At 26.6% G+C, this 15715-nt stretch overlaps 1 protein-coding gene across 1 annotated transcript in view; it reads right to left on the bottom strand.

Annotated features, from left to right (window-relative positions):
* The window catches only part of Ser (protein serrate), a 404147-nt gene that overhangs the window by 100039 nt on the left and 288393 nt on the right, over positions 1 to 15715 (bottom strand). The window contains exons 4-5 of the mRNA XM_075366833.1: positions 12664 to 12918; positions 6681 to 6741 (exon numbers count right to left, since the gene is read on the bottom strand). Of these exons, the coding sequence (XP_075222948.1) occupies positions 6681 to 6741; positions 12664 to 12918 (316 nt within the window). The remainder of the gene's footprint in view (positions 1 to 6680; positions 6742 to 12663; positions 12919 to 15715) is intronic.

The raw sequence follows: 15715 nt of genomic DNA, 5'->3' as shown, positions 1-15715 counted from the left end.
GGTTTGGTACAGCTCTCCAAGATTCCCTATCTAGTGCTAGTCGTTTCATTTCAGTATACCCTCTACATCCTACATCCCCAACAATTTGTTTTACATACTCCAAACGTGGCCTGCCTACACAATTTTTCCCTTCTACCTGTCCTTCCAATATTAAAGCGACTATTCCAGGATGCCTTAGTATGTGGCCTATAAGTCTGTCTCTTCTTTTAACTATATTTTTCCAAATGCTACTTTCTTCATCTATTTGCCGCAATACCTCTTCATTTGTCACTTTATCCACCCATCTGATTTTTAACATTCTCCTATAGCACCACATTTCAAAAGCTTCTAATCTTTTCTTCTCAAACTTCTGATATTTTTTATTTATTTTTTTATTTTTTATTGTTATTATTGACTATTTATCGTAAAAAAATTTTGCATTTAAAGGTTAATAATTATTAATAAATCAATATATTTAAATTCAAAAAAAGGAAATGAAATCTGAATAGAACCGATGTACCTTCCCCTTGTAAGATCTAAATATTTCATTAATTATAATTTTTTTTCGCTATAACTCAGGAACCAATGACAATAAGTACAGTTTATAATATATCGTTCATCTCAATGAAAGCTTATTTCTGCGGTTAAAAAAAGTTTTAAATCCAAATTTTTTGGAATTTTGGTTTATTTGAACACTCTTGGTTCAGTCGATTGCAATCAAAAGGGGAGATGCACTACTAGATATTACAACAGTCTTAAATCCAACATTTCAACATCCTACAGCTAATCGTTTTTAGTTATGCGAGAGAGACGTCACGCCGAAACTAGTAAAAATGCATTCAGATAACATGATAAAAATGGATATTTCCGTTGAAATCTGAAAACTGAAATTTTTGGCGATCATAATACTTCCTTTACTTCATACAAGGAAGTAAAAACACATAAAAAAATTTCGTTTAGTTTTTTTGTATTTGTTGAAAAAAAAAATACAACTTTAAAGAATAATTTAGTTACAAAAAGTATTTATAAAAATACACATTATTGAAGAACCGACTTAATTCGTACAAGAAAATAAAAATGAATTACCAGACTAGTAGTATCATAAACCAAAAATAAAAATTAGGAGTGCAGCGTAATTCATAATATTTTAAGTGTTCAACCCACACTCAAAATAATACATTCAGTAAGTACTGGTTTACTTTTTTGTTTTTAATATATTTTTAAGTTTGTTTTTAAAGGTCAATGACTTTAAATGTTGTTTACTTCTGAAAGGTAGAAATGCTTCTTAAAAAGGTGTGAAGAATGTAAGAGAGGACCCTTAGGGAAGTTTAAAAGCGAATGGTAGATGATTTTTAACATTTCTAGTTAAGCTTACACTTTCTGCTACCAGATGTCACATGCGGCGTTTAATATTAAAAGAAGAACTGGGATGACGATGTTCAGTCTGATTCGGGACAAAATAATATTTGATGAGTTTGATGTGGGCAGACGCGTGACCAGATAAATACACTAGAAGTATTCTCTGATGTGTTTGGATGGCAGCTTAGGTAAACATAGACCATCTCTATCTATTTATCACTCGTTCACTTTTCTTTAACACTCTTGTCTCTTTCTTTATCCATTCTCTCTCTCTGTCCTACATATACAAATCTCATCCCTCTAACAACGAATTCCTCTGGAACTTGTACAGGAAGACTCTACAGTACTTATATCATCTTTAACAACAAATACAGAGAGTAGTTTTTAACTTTCCAGATATCCCATTAAAACAAATTTACATATAAGTTCTACTAGTCCACCGTTTATTTATTCATGATTTTATTTATCATTTTTCAACTAAGTAGATTTAAAAATATTAATTTGTTTTACAAGCTTACGTATAAAAGATATTAGTATATTTAACTGGAGTATAAATCTCTACATTTTATTAAAAGAAAACGTTTTATTAAAAAAAAAAGTGTATACACATTTTTAATATATATATATATAATAAAAAGTTTATAATACTCTGGACAAAAAAAAAATACATTTAGATTCTGAATTACTACTTCGAAAATGGAAAATGATATTATGATACATGACCATTTTTCGAACTTTAAAGAAGTCATCATCATCATCAAAAAATAATAATAAAAAATGAAAAACAAATTAATTAATATATATCTTCGTGGTGAGTGGTAGTGTCTTGGCCTTTCACCCGGAAGTCCCGGGTTCGAATCTCGGTCAGACAAGGCATTTTTCCATACGGTACAAAATTCTCTTTCCATATTCCTGCGTACATACTTTTCAAAGCTTCTGTTATGAATTAATTCATAAATAAAAAAATGAATACTAATTCAGATAGCACTTGCCAATCTGAATTACTGTGTTTTCTGTTGGCATTGTCTAAAATAACTACAGTGTTACTTGTTGCTATTCTAAAAGCATTGGTACTGAAAATATTCGTATTATATATAACGTTTCATAAGTATGATTAACCTGTCAATAATTATTATTTCTTCATCCGTCATTTATTTATTAATTTCTTTTACCTATTTCCCTACATATAATTTTTCCTTAGTGTTTACTGACGATGAATGTTTAACAGCCGGAATGACCATTCAGTTTAGATTTTAAGTAAAATTTCTTTATACGGTTTCTGATCGCAATATTGTTTCCGACCCTTTATTTGAAAAATCCTTTAACACATATCTATTACGTTTTAAAATGAATAACGTTATACGTAAATAATGGTAAAAAATAAACCTAAAATTTGAATTTAAAAAACGTGAAGGTTGTTTAAAAATATTATTAAATTAATTTATAATAGAATGTTTGTAATTTATTTATTAACCCGTCAACAAAAAAATGAAACTTAAGTATTGTGCTTGAGCGGAATGTATTCGTACCGGAAATTAAAACCTTATCAAACCTATATATATCGCAAGTAAGTTATTCATCTATTTAAACTTCCAGAATTCTCCATTAGTCGGAAGTCAGCTATTAAATTATTTTGTTTTTTAAATGTTATCCAATAAGTATTAATACTTTAATATTAATTGGTATTATATGAAAATGAATCATTTAAATGATAATATGCACACAAAAAAAAAACCATTGCCTTGCTTAAACCCGAAAAAATGTTTAAGTTAGACTTAAAATTTTAAACACATTGGATTTAAAATTAATAAAAATTCCAAAATTACTGTATATTTTAATGAAATTTCTTAAATATCAATAAAAAAATTCAAAAAGAAGAGAGAACAGAACAATATATGATTTTGATGAAGGGATTTTGTGGACTAGACCGGAACTGGTTGTAGGGGCTTCACGAATATGAATATTTTTTTTTGGCGTATGCCCAGGATCACTAATAAATAAAAGACGAAGAGTTTAATACATTATTCATGAGAATTCATAGTTATTTCTAAATTTTTTGAAATCCATAAGCCACCGATGTTAATTAACAACCTGTGTGGTCTTTACATTTCTACTTAATCCTTTTTCAATAAAAATCTTAAAATTACTTTTTATAAAGAATATTCAGTTATTCCTTTTGTCTTCTTATTTAATTAACTTTACATAATAATTTTCATTTTATAATTTTTTAAATTAAGGAAGGGATGACATTTTAAAAAACCCAACACATCTTAAAAACTTTCTTTTACTATTGAATAATCGCAAATAGTTTAAATTATCTGAAACTGAAAAGGCTAAACTATTTGTGATTATTCAATAGATTAAATCTATTTTATTCTGGAGCTAGGGGCACAAAAATAACACCCAAACGCTATAATAGCTTTCGGAAATAGTAAAGTAAAAATAATTATTCATTTTGAGTATCTCCTTTGAGGATCAACGTAAATTTCACAGTTAGCTTTCTGCAAGCATTGAATTGTACATAAGAAACACTTTTACTATTTTATATATTACGTAGCATACCGGAAATTTTCCGTTACTTTAAGAAAGAAAGAAATTGGCTGTTATTCTAAAACTCTTACGGGGCAGGTATGTTTTTTAAAACATCCTAATGGTGTTTTGATTTCGAAAACTTATATCATAAATTACAGCTAATCTGAAGAAAATTTAACGAATTATGTAATCTGAAAATAAGTTAATAACCCAAAAATTTTTCATTGAAAATATTCAAACTTTTAGCTGAATTGTATATTTTGTTTCTAGTAATAAGTTTAATAAGCAAAATCTGTAACCATTTTTTTAAACATCCACCTTATTATTATTATTTCTTGCGGCCGGATACCAGGATACTAAAAATAACAGGAAATCATCAAGGTTTCTTTTTCAATACAATGAGTAACTTACATCTCAGAACAGAATTTAACATTCATAGTTTCCGATAATTATGTAATTTTAATTTATTATTGAAAATAAAACCATGAACTTGAGATATGTTTTTAATTTTTTTGAATTTAGTTAAAAAGAATCATGTTATTAATTTACAGCATAAAAAAAACTTCTTGAGTAACAGAAGTCATTAAATAAGTCACAATTTTACCGTTTAAGACTTAATAACACCTCTAAAACAATATAACAAACAAAGTATTAATAAACAAATATCAATTTCGAAAACTGAGCTGTCAGATAACTGGTACCGAAATTATTTATGAAATTAAAAATTTTTACATTTTCATGAATTTAATATTTACAAAATTTCTATCTTCATAATTTCTCACATAAGCTTCTGTGATGAATTAATTCATGAAACAAAAAAAAAAATTAAAATATTCCCGTATTTGCTACATAAAATAACACAGTAATTTATTCCTAAAAAAATAACGCTCTTTCCTTTTCTTCTAAACTTTAAAAAAAAAAACCACCACTTCTCGTATAACATACTACAATGTAAACTTCATTACGACATACGTGACTTCATTATATTTTCGTTGTCGATCTTAATAAATTAACTACTTAAAAATCTACTGAAAATTACTAATTTTGTTTTTTATGAAAGAGAGGGCGGCATCAACAGGCTGCAGTTTTATGATTATAAAATTCCAATTTTCAAAATCATACATACACTATCAATTTCCACCGGGTCATTAGCCGGGTAGAAACTGGTAGCGTATGAAAAGATGCCATGCTTGACCGGGATTCGAATCCGGGACCACCGCACGAAATGTCGAGTCGCTATCTATTCAACCACGGAGGTCGGCAATTGCATTTATACTAAAGCAATGTTGATCTGTGTTTTTAATACAACAGTATTTAAATAAACAAGAAATAGTACATTATCTTTCCATCATTGATTGATGATTTCGTCCGATAAGCTTGAAACTTGTGCACGGAATATGGAAATGGAATTTTGTGGAGTATGAAAACTGCCATGCATGATAGAGATTGAATGACAAATAATTTGATAAGTATATTGTTTGTTAAGTACTCAAACATTTTTAAATCTTCTAACTTTTTCTGTACCAATTTACTTATTTAATCTTCAAATAGTTGTTAATATTATATTATAATTTTTTTTATGTACGAACACTGACTGGATTAAATTACGCCTCTTTTTTTATAATTTAATTTTATATTTTGCAAAAGGTTTTCAGACTATTTTTTCGTAACGTCAGTTATTACTTCTCATTGAGTAGATCACACTTAACCATTTCTGATACAGAAGAAATATAATGAATTGTAGAGATTAATAATATATTGGCTTGAATAAAATATTTATCACATTCTTTTATTAAAGAATAAAATTCTAAGCAAGAGTATTAAATGATATTGTTAATAATTTTAAAAGAATTCCGATAAATTCAAATAACAATGAATTTATATACGAGTAAAGTTTTTTAATTATCAAGTAAGTATTAAAATAATTCTCAAGGAATAAAAAGTCTAAACATTTTTCTTTTTTACAGTAAAATCTGTTACGTTTACGTATTTTGCTTTATTTATTTATTACTATTCTTTTTTTTTTATTCAAGAGTTACAGCAACTATAATATTACTATGCTGATGATGCAAGAAATACGTAAATATATATATTTTTTATATAAATACGTATACATAAAAACAGTAACTATAATAATAAAATAAAATAAGATAAGAATAGCGGGATAGCACAATAAGTGACACAATAATAGCAAGGACAACAGCTCCATAGCTCAGTCAGAAGTCACAAAGTTTTGCACTACCTCTTTGCTTCTTAATTACAACTATTTTATGTCGACTGTCATCCGATACAATAGTAAACAGTCCCCTTTCTAACCGACTGACAGAAATACTCCTTTAAAACTTTTTTCTAAACGATATATGGAAAAATAATGAACTTAACCATATAACGGCTGATATATTTAAAAAGATGTTATGTTTCTTTTTTATTTTACTTCATACCATTAGATATTAGAAAGCTGTAACCATTTACGGTATTTCAACATTTTATATTACTACAATAAATGCCATAAATCTTTCATATAACAAGTTTTTTGTTTTAATAAAAAAAATATGTATATAATAAATAAGTCTAACGTACAGTTCCCATCAATAATTTCTCTACAATCATTGCAATAAATAAAGGTATAAAAAAATAACCGAGACAAAAAACATACACATTAATTAAAAACAGATATTACTAAATTACGGCTGATATTACGGAATGAAAAATAAGAAGATTTTTCTTTCAAAATATTTTATACTGCAAAATTTATTAAAAATTAAAAATTAATTTAACTATTTTATTTGAAGTAAATTAATAATACTCACTCGCACTCTCCCGGGTAATCACATTTACCATGCACTGGATGGCAACCGCTTTTGCATACAGCTGAAACAAAAAAAAAAATACAAGATAACATAGGATAAAGATAAAGGTAGGTAGATATTAAAATTTATATATAAAACACAATTAATAAAAACACACATTACTTTATAATCTGCAGAATGATGTCCGGTTGTTATCATACTACACTGTAATAAATGGTTTCATTCTCTGACCAAATCAGACAATCTGTATTTTTTCATAGGTCTAATCTCTCAGAGTATTCAATTTATTATTGTTTTTAGTTCGCATAACTTGTAAAAATACAATCTGCACATAATAAATCACATAAAGCAAACTTAGGTCGATTGCATAATCTACTACGTTTACGTGAAAGATAAAACTACAATTTTATAACTTGTAAAACAAAATTTCTCAAACAGATTCATAAAATTTTGATAACAAATAATCATTTTTATTTATTATGTAAAATAGGCTATTTCATTTATTTCTTTTAGATAACTTCCTTAATAGCTCTAACAAATATTCATTAATAGTAATAAAAAATAATTACTTCTTTTTATTTCTTAATAATGCCCAATTTAAATTGAATTTCTATAAATTGTTGATTTTATTTTTATAAAAAAAGAATTACATCTGCAGCTAATTATTTATAGCGTGGGTCCTTGGAGGATCTTTTTTATCATAAACCAAAATATTACAATTATACTTAATAGGCTTAACAATATTTGAGGGAAGATTCATAAGACTTTCAGATACAAAATAAGGAAGAAACTAAATTAAAATTCCACAAATCTGACTGTGTCGGTATAAAAATACAGAATTAAAAATTGTATCATAAAAAAATGTATTTTACAGACCAAAATGAGAAGAATTTATTAGATACGAACTTATAAATTTTAGCTTGGAAGAAATGGTAAAAGCTAGAAAATTAAATGATTCGACCTTCTGGGCAACTTGCAATCAAATTGTTTATATGCTCGACTTTACAACACCAACCACGCGGATACAAAAGCATAACGAGTCCAAGATGAAAATTCTTTCCGAATCAGGTCGCAGCCGATTTAAATAAAATTTTATTTTGTTTATTTATACGTAAAATATAAAACATTCATACGTATTTTAGTCCTATCAGGTGATTTCTTTCTTGCATCGCAATCTATCGTTTACAATAAATACTGACGGAAGACACTATAAAGGTGATTCTTGAAGAATGTAACAAATTTTCAGGATGTGTAATGTTGATGAAAAAGAAAGTACGATAAAGAAGAAAGTTTGTTGGAGTAAAATGCTATGAATAAAGTTCACAGAGACTGAATACAAACGTAAGAGTTTTAGAGGTTATTAAAAACAAACATATCAAAGTGTGACAGATTCTAACCAGACTTTTACCATTTTAATCAGGGGTAAATACTTTACAAGTTTTGTTTAAAACGTTTTTGTTTTTATTGCCCTTTAATTAGTTTACCTCAAACATAAAATAGTGTATTTTTCGACCCCAATCTTTCGTATTTTTTCTCAGATTTCTAGAAAACTATTAAAAATAGAGTTGTGGGACCTGCTTTTTTTTATAAATTGATCTGGTCAGATTTCATGTAATCTATTAAATTTATCTCTTAATTTGGGTCCAAAAAATTACACTCCAGCTTAATTTTTACTGAAGGCGTAGAAATCAGGAGTAAATCCTTCGCCAGCTGAGAATCGCTAACGAAGCGTTCCGAACCTATGTTTATACAAACTTTCTTCATTATTTTCACCAGTAGAACATGTCTTGAAAGTTTGTTACATTCCTAGTAAATCATATTGAATGTAACATACATGGTATAATTCTTCTAATTATTTTACTTTTAAAGTTAATTGTAATTTTTAATTCTTAATTGACATCATATTTATATGTAATTATTTTATTTAATTGACTTTATAGTAATTTTAATTTTAATCTTTTAATTTTTTTCAAAAAATATTGTTACATTTTGATATGTAATTTTATATAATTTATATACAACCGATGATGCTGCATCCCAGGAAAGTGCTATTGGATTAAAGAAAAGAAAAGTAAGGAAAGTGTCTTTTCATTTACTTTGTAATTCTCTACTTGGGTTGTTCAAGTTGGTTTTTGATTATAAAAAATACAATGTATTGGTACAGAGGAATATGGTTCATAAGTATTGACTTAAGAAAAATCATTAATATTCAGATATAGAAAAACACATTATTTGTTTCTTAAGTATTACAAGAATAAAAATTCTTTTAATAAGGGAGGGCTACTTAAATCCTCAAATAAAACAGAGAAGATACAAAAAATGGATTCAAGTATATATATATATATATATATAATCAATAAATATTAGGTACATATTCTAGTTCTAGTACCACTCACTTTTACATTGTTTTTGGAATGTTCAAAGAACATTTCATATATATCTCATCGACATATTGAATTATTCTAGTAAAATTCTAAGTTTAAGTATTGTTCTAGACAACATAATAAATACATCCCACTTTCCCATTTAGACTATTGGATTCGATTAGAAAAATTGCATGTATAAACAAATAAAATACTTTTTTGTATTTCTAACAAACTTAAATCTTACTTAAACTTTTTTGAATTACTACTGATTTATAAATAGTGATTACAGACAATATAATACTAATTTAAAGAAAAATTATTTATCTTTATATGTAAATTAGAATATCTGTGTTCCGTGTGTTTTACGAAGAGGTATACGCTTTTGATTTAATGTCACTCACCCATTCTTCCACAAATTTTGTTGAAACTTCAAGACCTTTTTAATGAAGGTTCTAAAAATGTTCTGTGAAAATTTCAACCCTTTATGGTGTATAGAAACAAACGGCAGCTTTCATTTAAAAACATCAATAATAAACCACATTTTTACTTATTACAAAACACCTGGTAAAAATGATTAAAAACAGATGATAATTAGAACTAGAATAATTAAAAACAATAGATGACTAGTCACAGTTATGACTATTATTAAATTGTTTTATTCAATTTGAACAGTTATTTAACAATACATCATCAGTTTTTTAATCATTTTTGCTAGCTATTTTTTGATGAATAAAAAAATTTGGTTTATCTGAAATTGATGTTTTTTATTTGAAAGCCGCCATTTTGTTTCTGTAAATCATAGAAGGTTGAAATTTTTATAGAACATTTTTAAAGCCTTCGTTAAAAGGTCTGTAAAGTTTCCATAAAATCGGTAGGAGAATGGGCGAATGATAGTAAATAAAAAGCGTACCTCTTCATGGGACATGCTGTATGTATGAATTGTATCGAAGTTTGCTAAAGCCTGAAACCTCTAGGCCGATCTGAATTATCTTTTACTAATATATTTTATTGAAGTTTAAGAATCTTTTCAGACATACATTTTTCAGATATCTCAAGTGTTTGATGAATAGTAAGCTTAAACCGATATCGTACCATATTTTACAGTATTACTTTGTGTGCAACAATATTTTTTGTTTGATTAAATCGGTCTTGTAAGAAAAGAAATTCATGGGATTTAGTTTCAGCAAGCAAAATCTAGAAAAAAATACTTATATTATTTGGATATTACATGTGTAAAAATTGGGTAAATTATTTAAGAAGTAGTTGTTATTTTAACAGAAAATTATACTATCACGGTTTTCATAATTTGGCGATTGACATATTTTTCCTCTTTTTCGCAGCATCACTGTCTATATAAAATATGTAATCAAAATTACATCTGTAAATAATTTCAGACGAATTTTATTTTCATAAAAGTAAAAGATTTTGCTTCAGTAGTTTTTTATATGCCTATTATCTTGAGTTTTTCTGTTCTAATGTTTGAACTCGATTATGGATGGTCGAGGTAACCTGTTATAACGAAACCTTAGATGAACTTATCTTTATTGGACAGAAAGCAATTTACACGATTGAAATCTTAGCAATGCCTGTTATTTATTTTTTTGAAAATATATACTAACATAAATAAAAATTGATGGCACATCTATTTTTGATGAAACTCTTTGATCTTTGGAATTTATTGACGCAGGATGCACTTTATTATTTGTTGGTATGAACGCTATGGATAAATTTTAATAAAATATTTCAGGTGATAAAAATTAAACCAAATATAGCCGATATAATTATCGTAAATATACTGAAATTCTTTTAGTATAATTGAAATAATTATCGTAATTTTTTTATTTGAACTTATTTATTACTTGGATTTCCTTCCAAGTAATAAATAAGATCTTGTGTACGAAGGAAAAATCTAGAAAAAGGTAGTTCAGCGTGATATATGTAAATTATTTACTTCAAAAGGAACGCTCGATAAGAAAGTTTCATTGTTGTATATGCAGTTGTTATTACTATTCTACTTTTGTTATAAAATAATAATTGTAGTAATAATACAAAAAAATAATTTAAAAAAATCTCAATTCATTATATAGCGTTATTTATTGATAATATTTTGAACTATAATTTAATTTACCCATCCATGTAAATAAATTTCATATTAAAAGTTATAAATTATTTTCTTGCTTGGGCTATAAAAACATAATATACTCAATTAAAATTTCTATCCTATAATTTGTACGTTCATACAAAGTAGGACAAACTCACATTTTATTTTTTATACATAAACTTTTTTTTTAAACGTAATTTGTAATATAACCGAGATAATAATAATAAATAGTAAATACTAGCGAGAAACTAATAATTAAAACTAGAGTTATTTTCAAGTGGGAAAGAAAAGTCTAAAAATGCTAAAAAAAAAAAATTTTTACATAATATTAGTACGGCCTCATAGAAATTCTCTATGGAATACTTAAGTAGATTGAAGACCAGTTAAAACTTACAAGTGTCGGGGAGAGAAATAAAGTACTAGGTATAATTATAAATTGTACTTAATTAATGAAACGTAAAATTCGACGTACTATTACGTAAGATATGGTAAAAACTAATGTATAACTTAAATTTTCTAAGATTACCTTCTAATCATATAAAACTTCTATTTGATTATTATCTATACGAGTTATAAAAATTGTAATGACTATGCATTTTAATTTATACTAATATGTAGAAAGTAAATCATGAAAATTTATAAAGTAAAAATAAAATCAACAGCTTTATTTTATCGGTAATATTTATAAAAAAATAAAAATACTTTTATCACAATTAGGAAAAGATTTCAAGGTTTTTTTAAGATTACAGAAGCTTATCAATTTTAAAAGTAAATAAAACTTTTTTAATTTTTTATATTTTCCTCATAATGTAAATTAAAAACTTTTATAAATGTTTTAATCAAAATATTATTAAAAAAAAAATCTTTATTAAACAGAAGTTATCGATCTGAAAAATGGTTCATTGCTACTATCAGAAACGGTAGGCAAAATTCGTAAGATGTAAGGCTAATTTTGTGATTAATTTCTTTTTTTGTAAGAAGTGTACATAACACAACTAAAATTAATAGATTACCTGATAAAAATTGCATAAAACAATGAATATATTATTATCATGGATTAATTTAAAACATCCAGTGAGCAGTAAGGTCTGAGGGATTACTTTTAATTATATATTTTTAAACCTTATAGAAAATAGAATAATTTTTTACACAATAATAGCCAGTTATTTATAAAAAGAAAGTAGGTACTCCTTTGTTAATGAACTCGGTTCTCTCTTATAAGAAACTTACTTGTATACTACACGTTACTTGTAATTTTCTTAAAGATTATGCGGGTAAAAGAAAAATAATAAACTAAGTCTGTACGGTACATAAGATTCTAGTTAAATTATAAATAAATAAGAGTAAAGTCACTATTAACGCTAATACAAAACGTTACTAAAGTGTATTTAATCTCCTAATAAGGAAAAAACTTCTTATTGACAGAGGTTAACTGAAGAAGAGGTCGGTGAAATGATCTGAATTAATAAGGATGCTCAATAAAATATAGCATGAACAGTACTTTTTATATACATACCTATTTCACAGTTGGCGCCCTGCCAGCCGGCAATGCATTCCTTGTCACCGTTTGTATCGCACTTGTAATGTCCGAACTTATCATCACGAGGTCTACAAAACTTCGTGCAAGTAGCATTGAAATAATGTTGATCGCATTGTACACGTACTCTGTACGTTATTCTGGCTACAGATCCTTCGTGATTAAGCGTATGCCATTCGGCTGAAGGTAATATAATACCGGAATATGATGCTTCTTCGATTAAATTATTTCTCACTGAAACAAAAAGAAAAACAATTCCATTTTATAACGTATTTGTTATTAAAAGTAATTTTTTACACAATCCAAATGTATAAATATTTTTAATTACTGTTAAAAGACACAGAAAAATGAACAAAACTTTCACAGATATTGTTCAATTATATAATTTTGCACGCAATGCAAAGTCCATTGTCAGTAAAAAAAAACAAGTTGCAATTCCCCTTTCTTTTAAAATGATATCTACTCTTTTTCGTTAGATCTGTTCCTTCCCATTACCATTATATCCCTCTTCCCGGTTTTAGTATTGTAGTTCTTAGGCAAGTCCTACTAAATCCATAAAGTAGAGAAATGTAGAGCCACTGCATCTTTGGTGCGATCTATAGAGGAAGGCTGCTTGCAGTCCTATATGGGACTTAATTTCTTGTCCAAACACTGAATAATATCCTACATAACCGTACACCCTAATATCAGATTTACTACATCTTGCTAAATTTCAAATTTTATACTTACACAAATACTAATCAGTAAAAAAACTCATGAATTTGGTCTAGTATATAGAGATTAAAATTATTTTTATTTTGTTCTATCTTTGAGCTTGATTTATGGTATATGTGAAATCTGCCTTAAACCGCATCTTAGTCCCACAGCGGTTTCAGAACAAACTAGCGAGTTGTATAGCTGAGTCGCCGTGGTTTGCTAAAAACAATGAAATCTACAAATATTTGGGTCTATGATACGTCAAGGAAAAAACAAAACGTTTCAGTTTGAAATATGAACTTCGTCTAAATGACCACGTTAATCATTTGGTCGTAAACTTTCTAAACAATGGTGAGGATGTTAGAAGATTTAAGAAGCTTCACGTTCAGGACTTTATAGTGTAATTATACGAGCTGAGTGTTGTGCATTAATCAATCCTTCATTCCTTTCCTCTATGTTTATGTTTCCACTTTAATTTGTCTTTTTTCTTCTTTCTAGATGTTTCATCAATCTGTTTTTATTTTTTATTTTTGTTACTGATTTCTACTACATTTCTGATAATACAGTTCTTGTGTCCGTTCTACGTTCTACCCTCAGAAGTTCTATATTACATTAGCATATAATTTTTTAAGAATCTCAATGGAGAATCCTTTTTAATATGAATATATGTGATACAGTTTACTTAAGTTCCTAACCGATTTTAAATAAAAATTTGAAACAAAAAGAATCTTAGACCCACTTAGTTTATTTTTTATTTATTTATGTGTTGTAAAAGATTTAAAAAAAAAAAAATTATAGTAATTTTCTCTAAATTTAAATTTACGATATTTCTTTTTAGCTTTTTTATCTTTGAAATCCAAAGATTCTTCACAAGTCAGTTCTAAAAATAAGGATTTTCACTACAACACTATTAATTATGACACACATTTCCCTAATGAATATGCTGCTCTACGATTATGCATTTTTTTTTAGACCGTTGCAAAAATATTCAACTTCTTTTAAAAAGGATTCCTCAAACTGTAAAAAAATAAGAGAAGAAAATGTTAAAATAAACATCAGATGATTTTCCTTTTTTACTCACAAAATATAATCTTTTAGTAGAAGGTTTGGCTGTTAAAAGATATTAAGTAGTTAGTAGATATTAAGTAGAACGGAATAATCTGATGTATTAGTTTGATTTAATATTTAGCAACTATACCTTATCCTGATATTCTTCCAGAATTCAGAAGTTTCTATTAATTAACTTTTCTTCTTCACTTAACTCCAACAATTTTTTACTTGTACATACAATAAAGCTGGCACTCTGATTTTTAATAGTTGATTATTTTATGTAAAACCATTTAAAAAATTAATTTTATGTATCCAGAAGGGGTGATATACTAAATTCAAATTTTTTTTTCAAAAATACCCCAAATACATAAAATCTTTTTTATAACCGATTTCAAAAATCAGTCGTTATTGTAACCATCTACAATAACTCACTTTCGTGAAAATTAACTAAAATCCAGATCCCAAAGATGACAAAAAAAGTTTTGAAATTAAGCTACCAAAAACAATATATTATAAAATCAGGTTCCGTTTGCCGTAGCAAAAGTGTACATTTTTTAATTAATATCATCGCAGACCCTCATGTATAAAATAATATTCTCTTATATTACTATTTATATTACTTCTTTTTTTGTTTAAAAGAAATTGAATGTTTATTTACCGTAGAAGTAAAATATAAAATTGTACAAATAACATACGTTTTTGCTTAATAACTGTTTTGTATATATATATATATATATATATATTAATATAGATTTCCTGCTCTTTACTCGGTTTCAAAATTGTGAATTATCACGAGCTTAACATAAAAGAAGCGTACACTGTTTTAAGATCTTTATAAATTATATAAAATTTCACTTGTTTTATACGATTCTCGAGAGAAAAAGTCGTTATAATTTAAGTTCTACAAATAGTAAAAAATTCATGAGTGTTGAACAACATTCTCAGAATAATAATACATGTTAATACATATTTTATATAACTTAAGAATAAGATAGAACAATATTGGTGTTAGCCAAGAATCGTGTCGATGAAAGTAACTTAATGTAAAACAACACCACATTTGTGAATCTGTGAAACAACAATAAGTAAGGCTTTATAAATATTAATAATATATGAATTTTATTATTTAATAAAGATATCAAGAGAAGGTTTAAATTTAAATAAGAAGTCATGGAATATATTTCAATTCTATATAATAAAAATAACGATTGATCTACATAAAACAGTTGGAATAAATTACTGTTCAAGTTACTTTTTATTTTAATAGTACGCGTAGTCAATAAAA

The sequence above is a fragment of the Lycorma delicatula genome, chromosome 5 (assembly GCF_047948215.1).
Source record: "Lycorma delicatula isolate Av1 chromosome 5, ASM4794821v1, whole genome shotgun sequence".
Taxonomy (NCBI): domain Eukaryota; kingdom Metazoa; phylum Arthropoda; class Insecta; order Hemiptera; family Fulgoridae; genus Lycorma; species Lycorma delicatula.
Note: the sequence above shows the minus strand (reverse complement) of the source record. Positions and strands in the feature narration are given on the sequence as shown.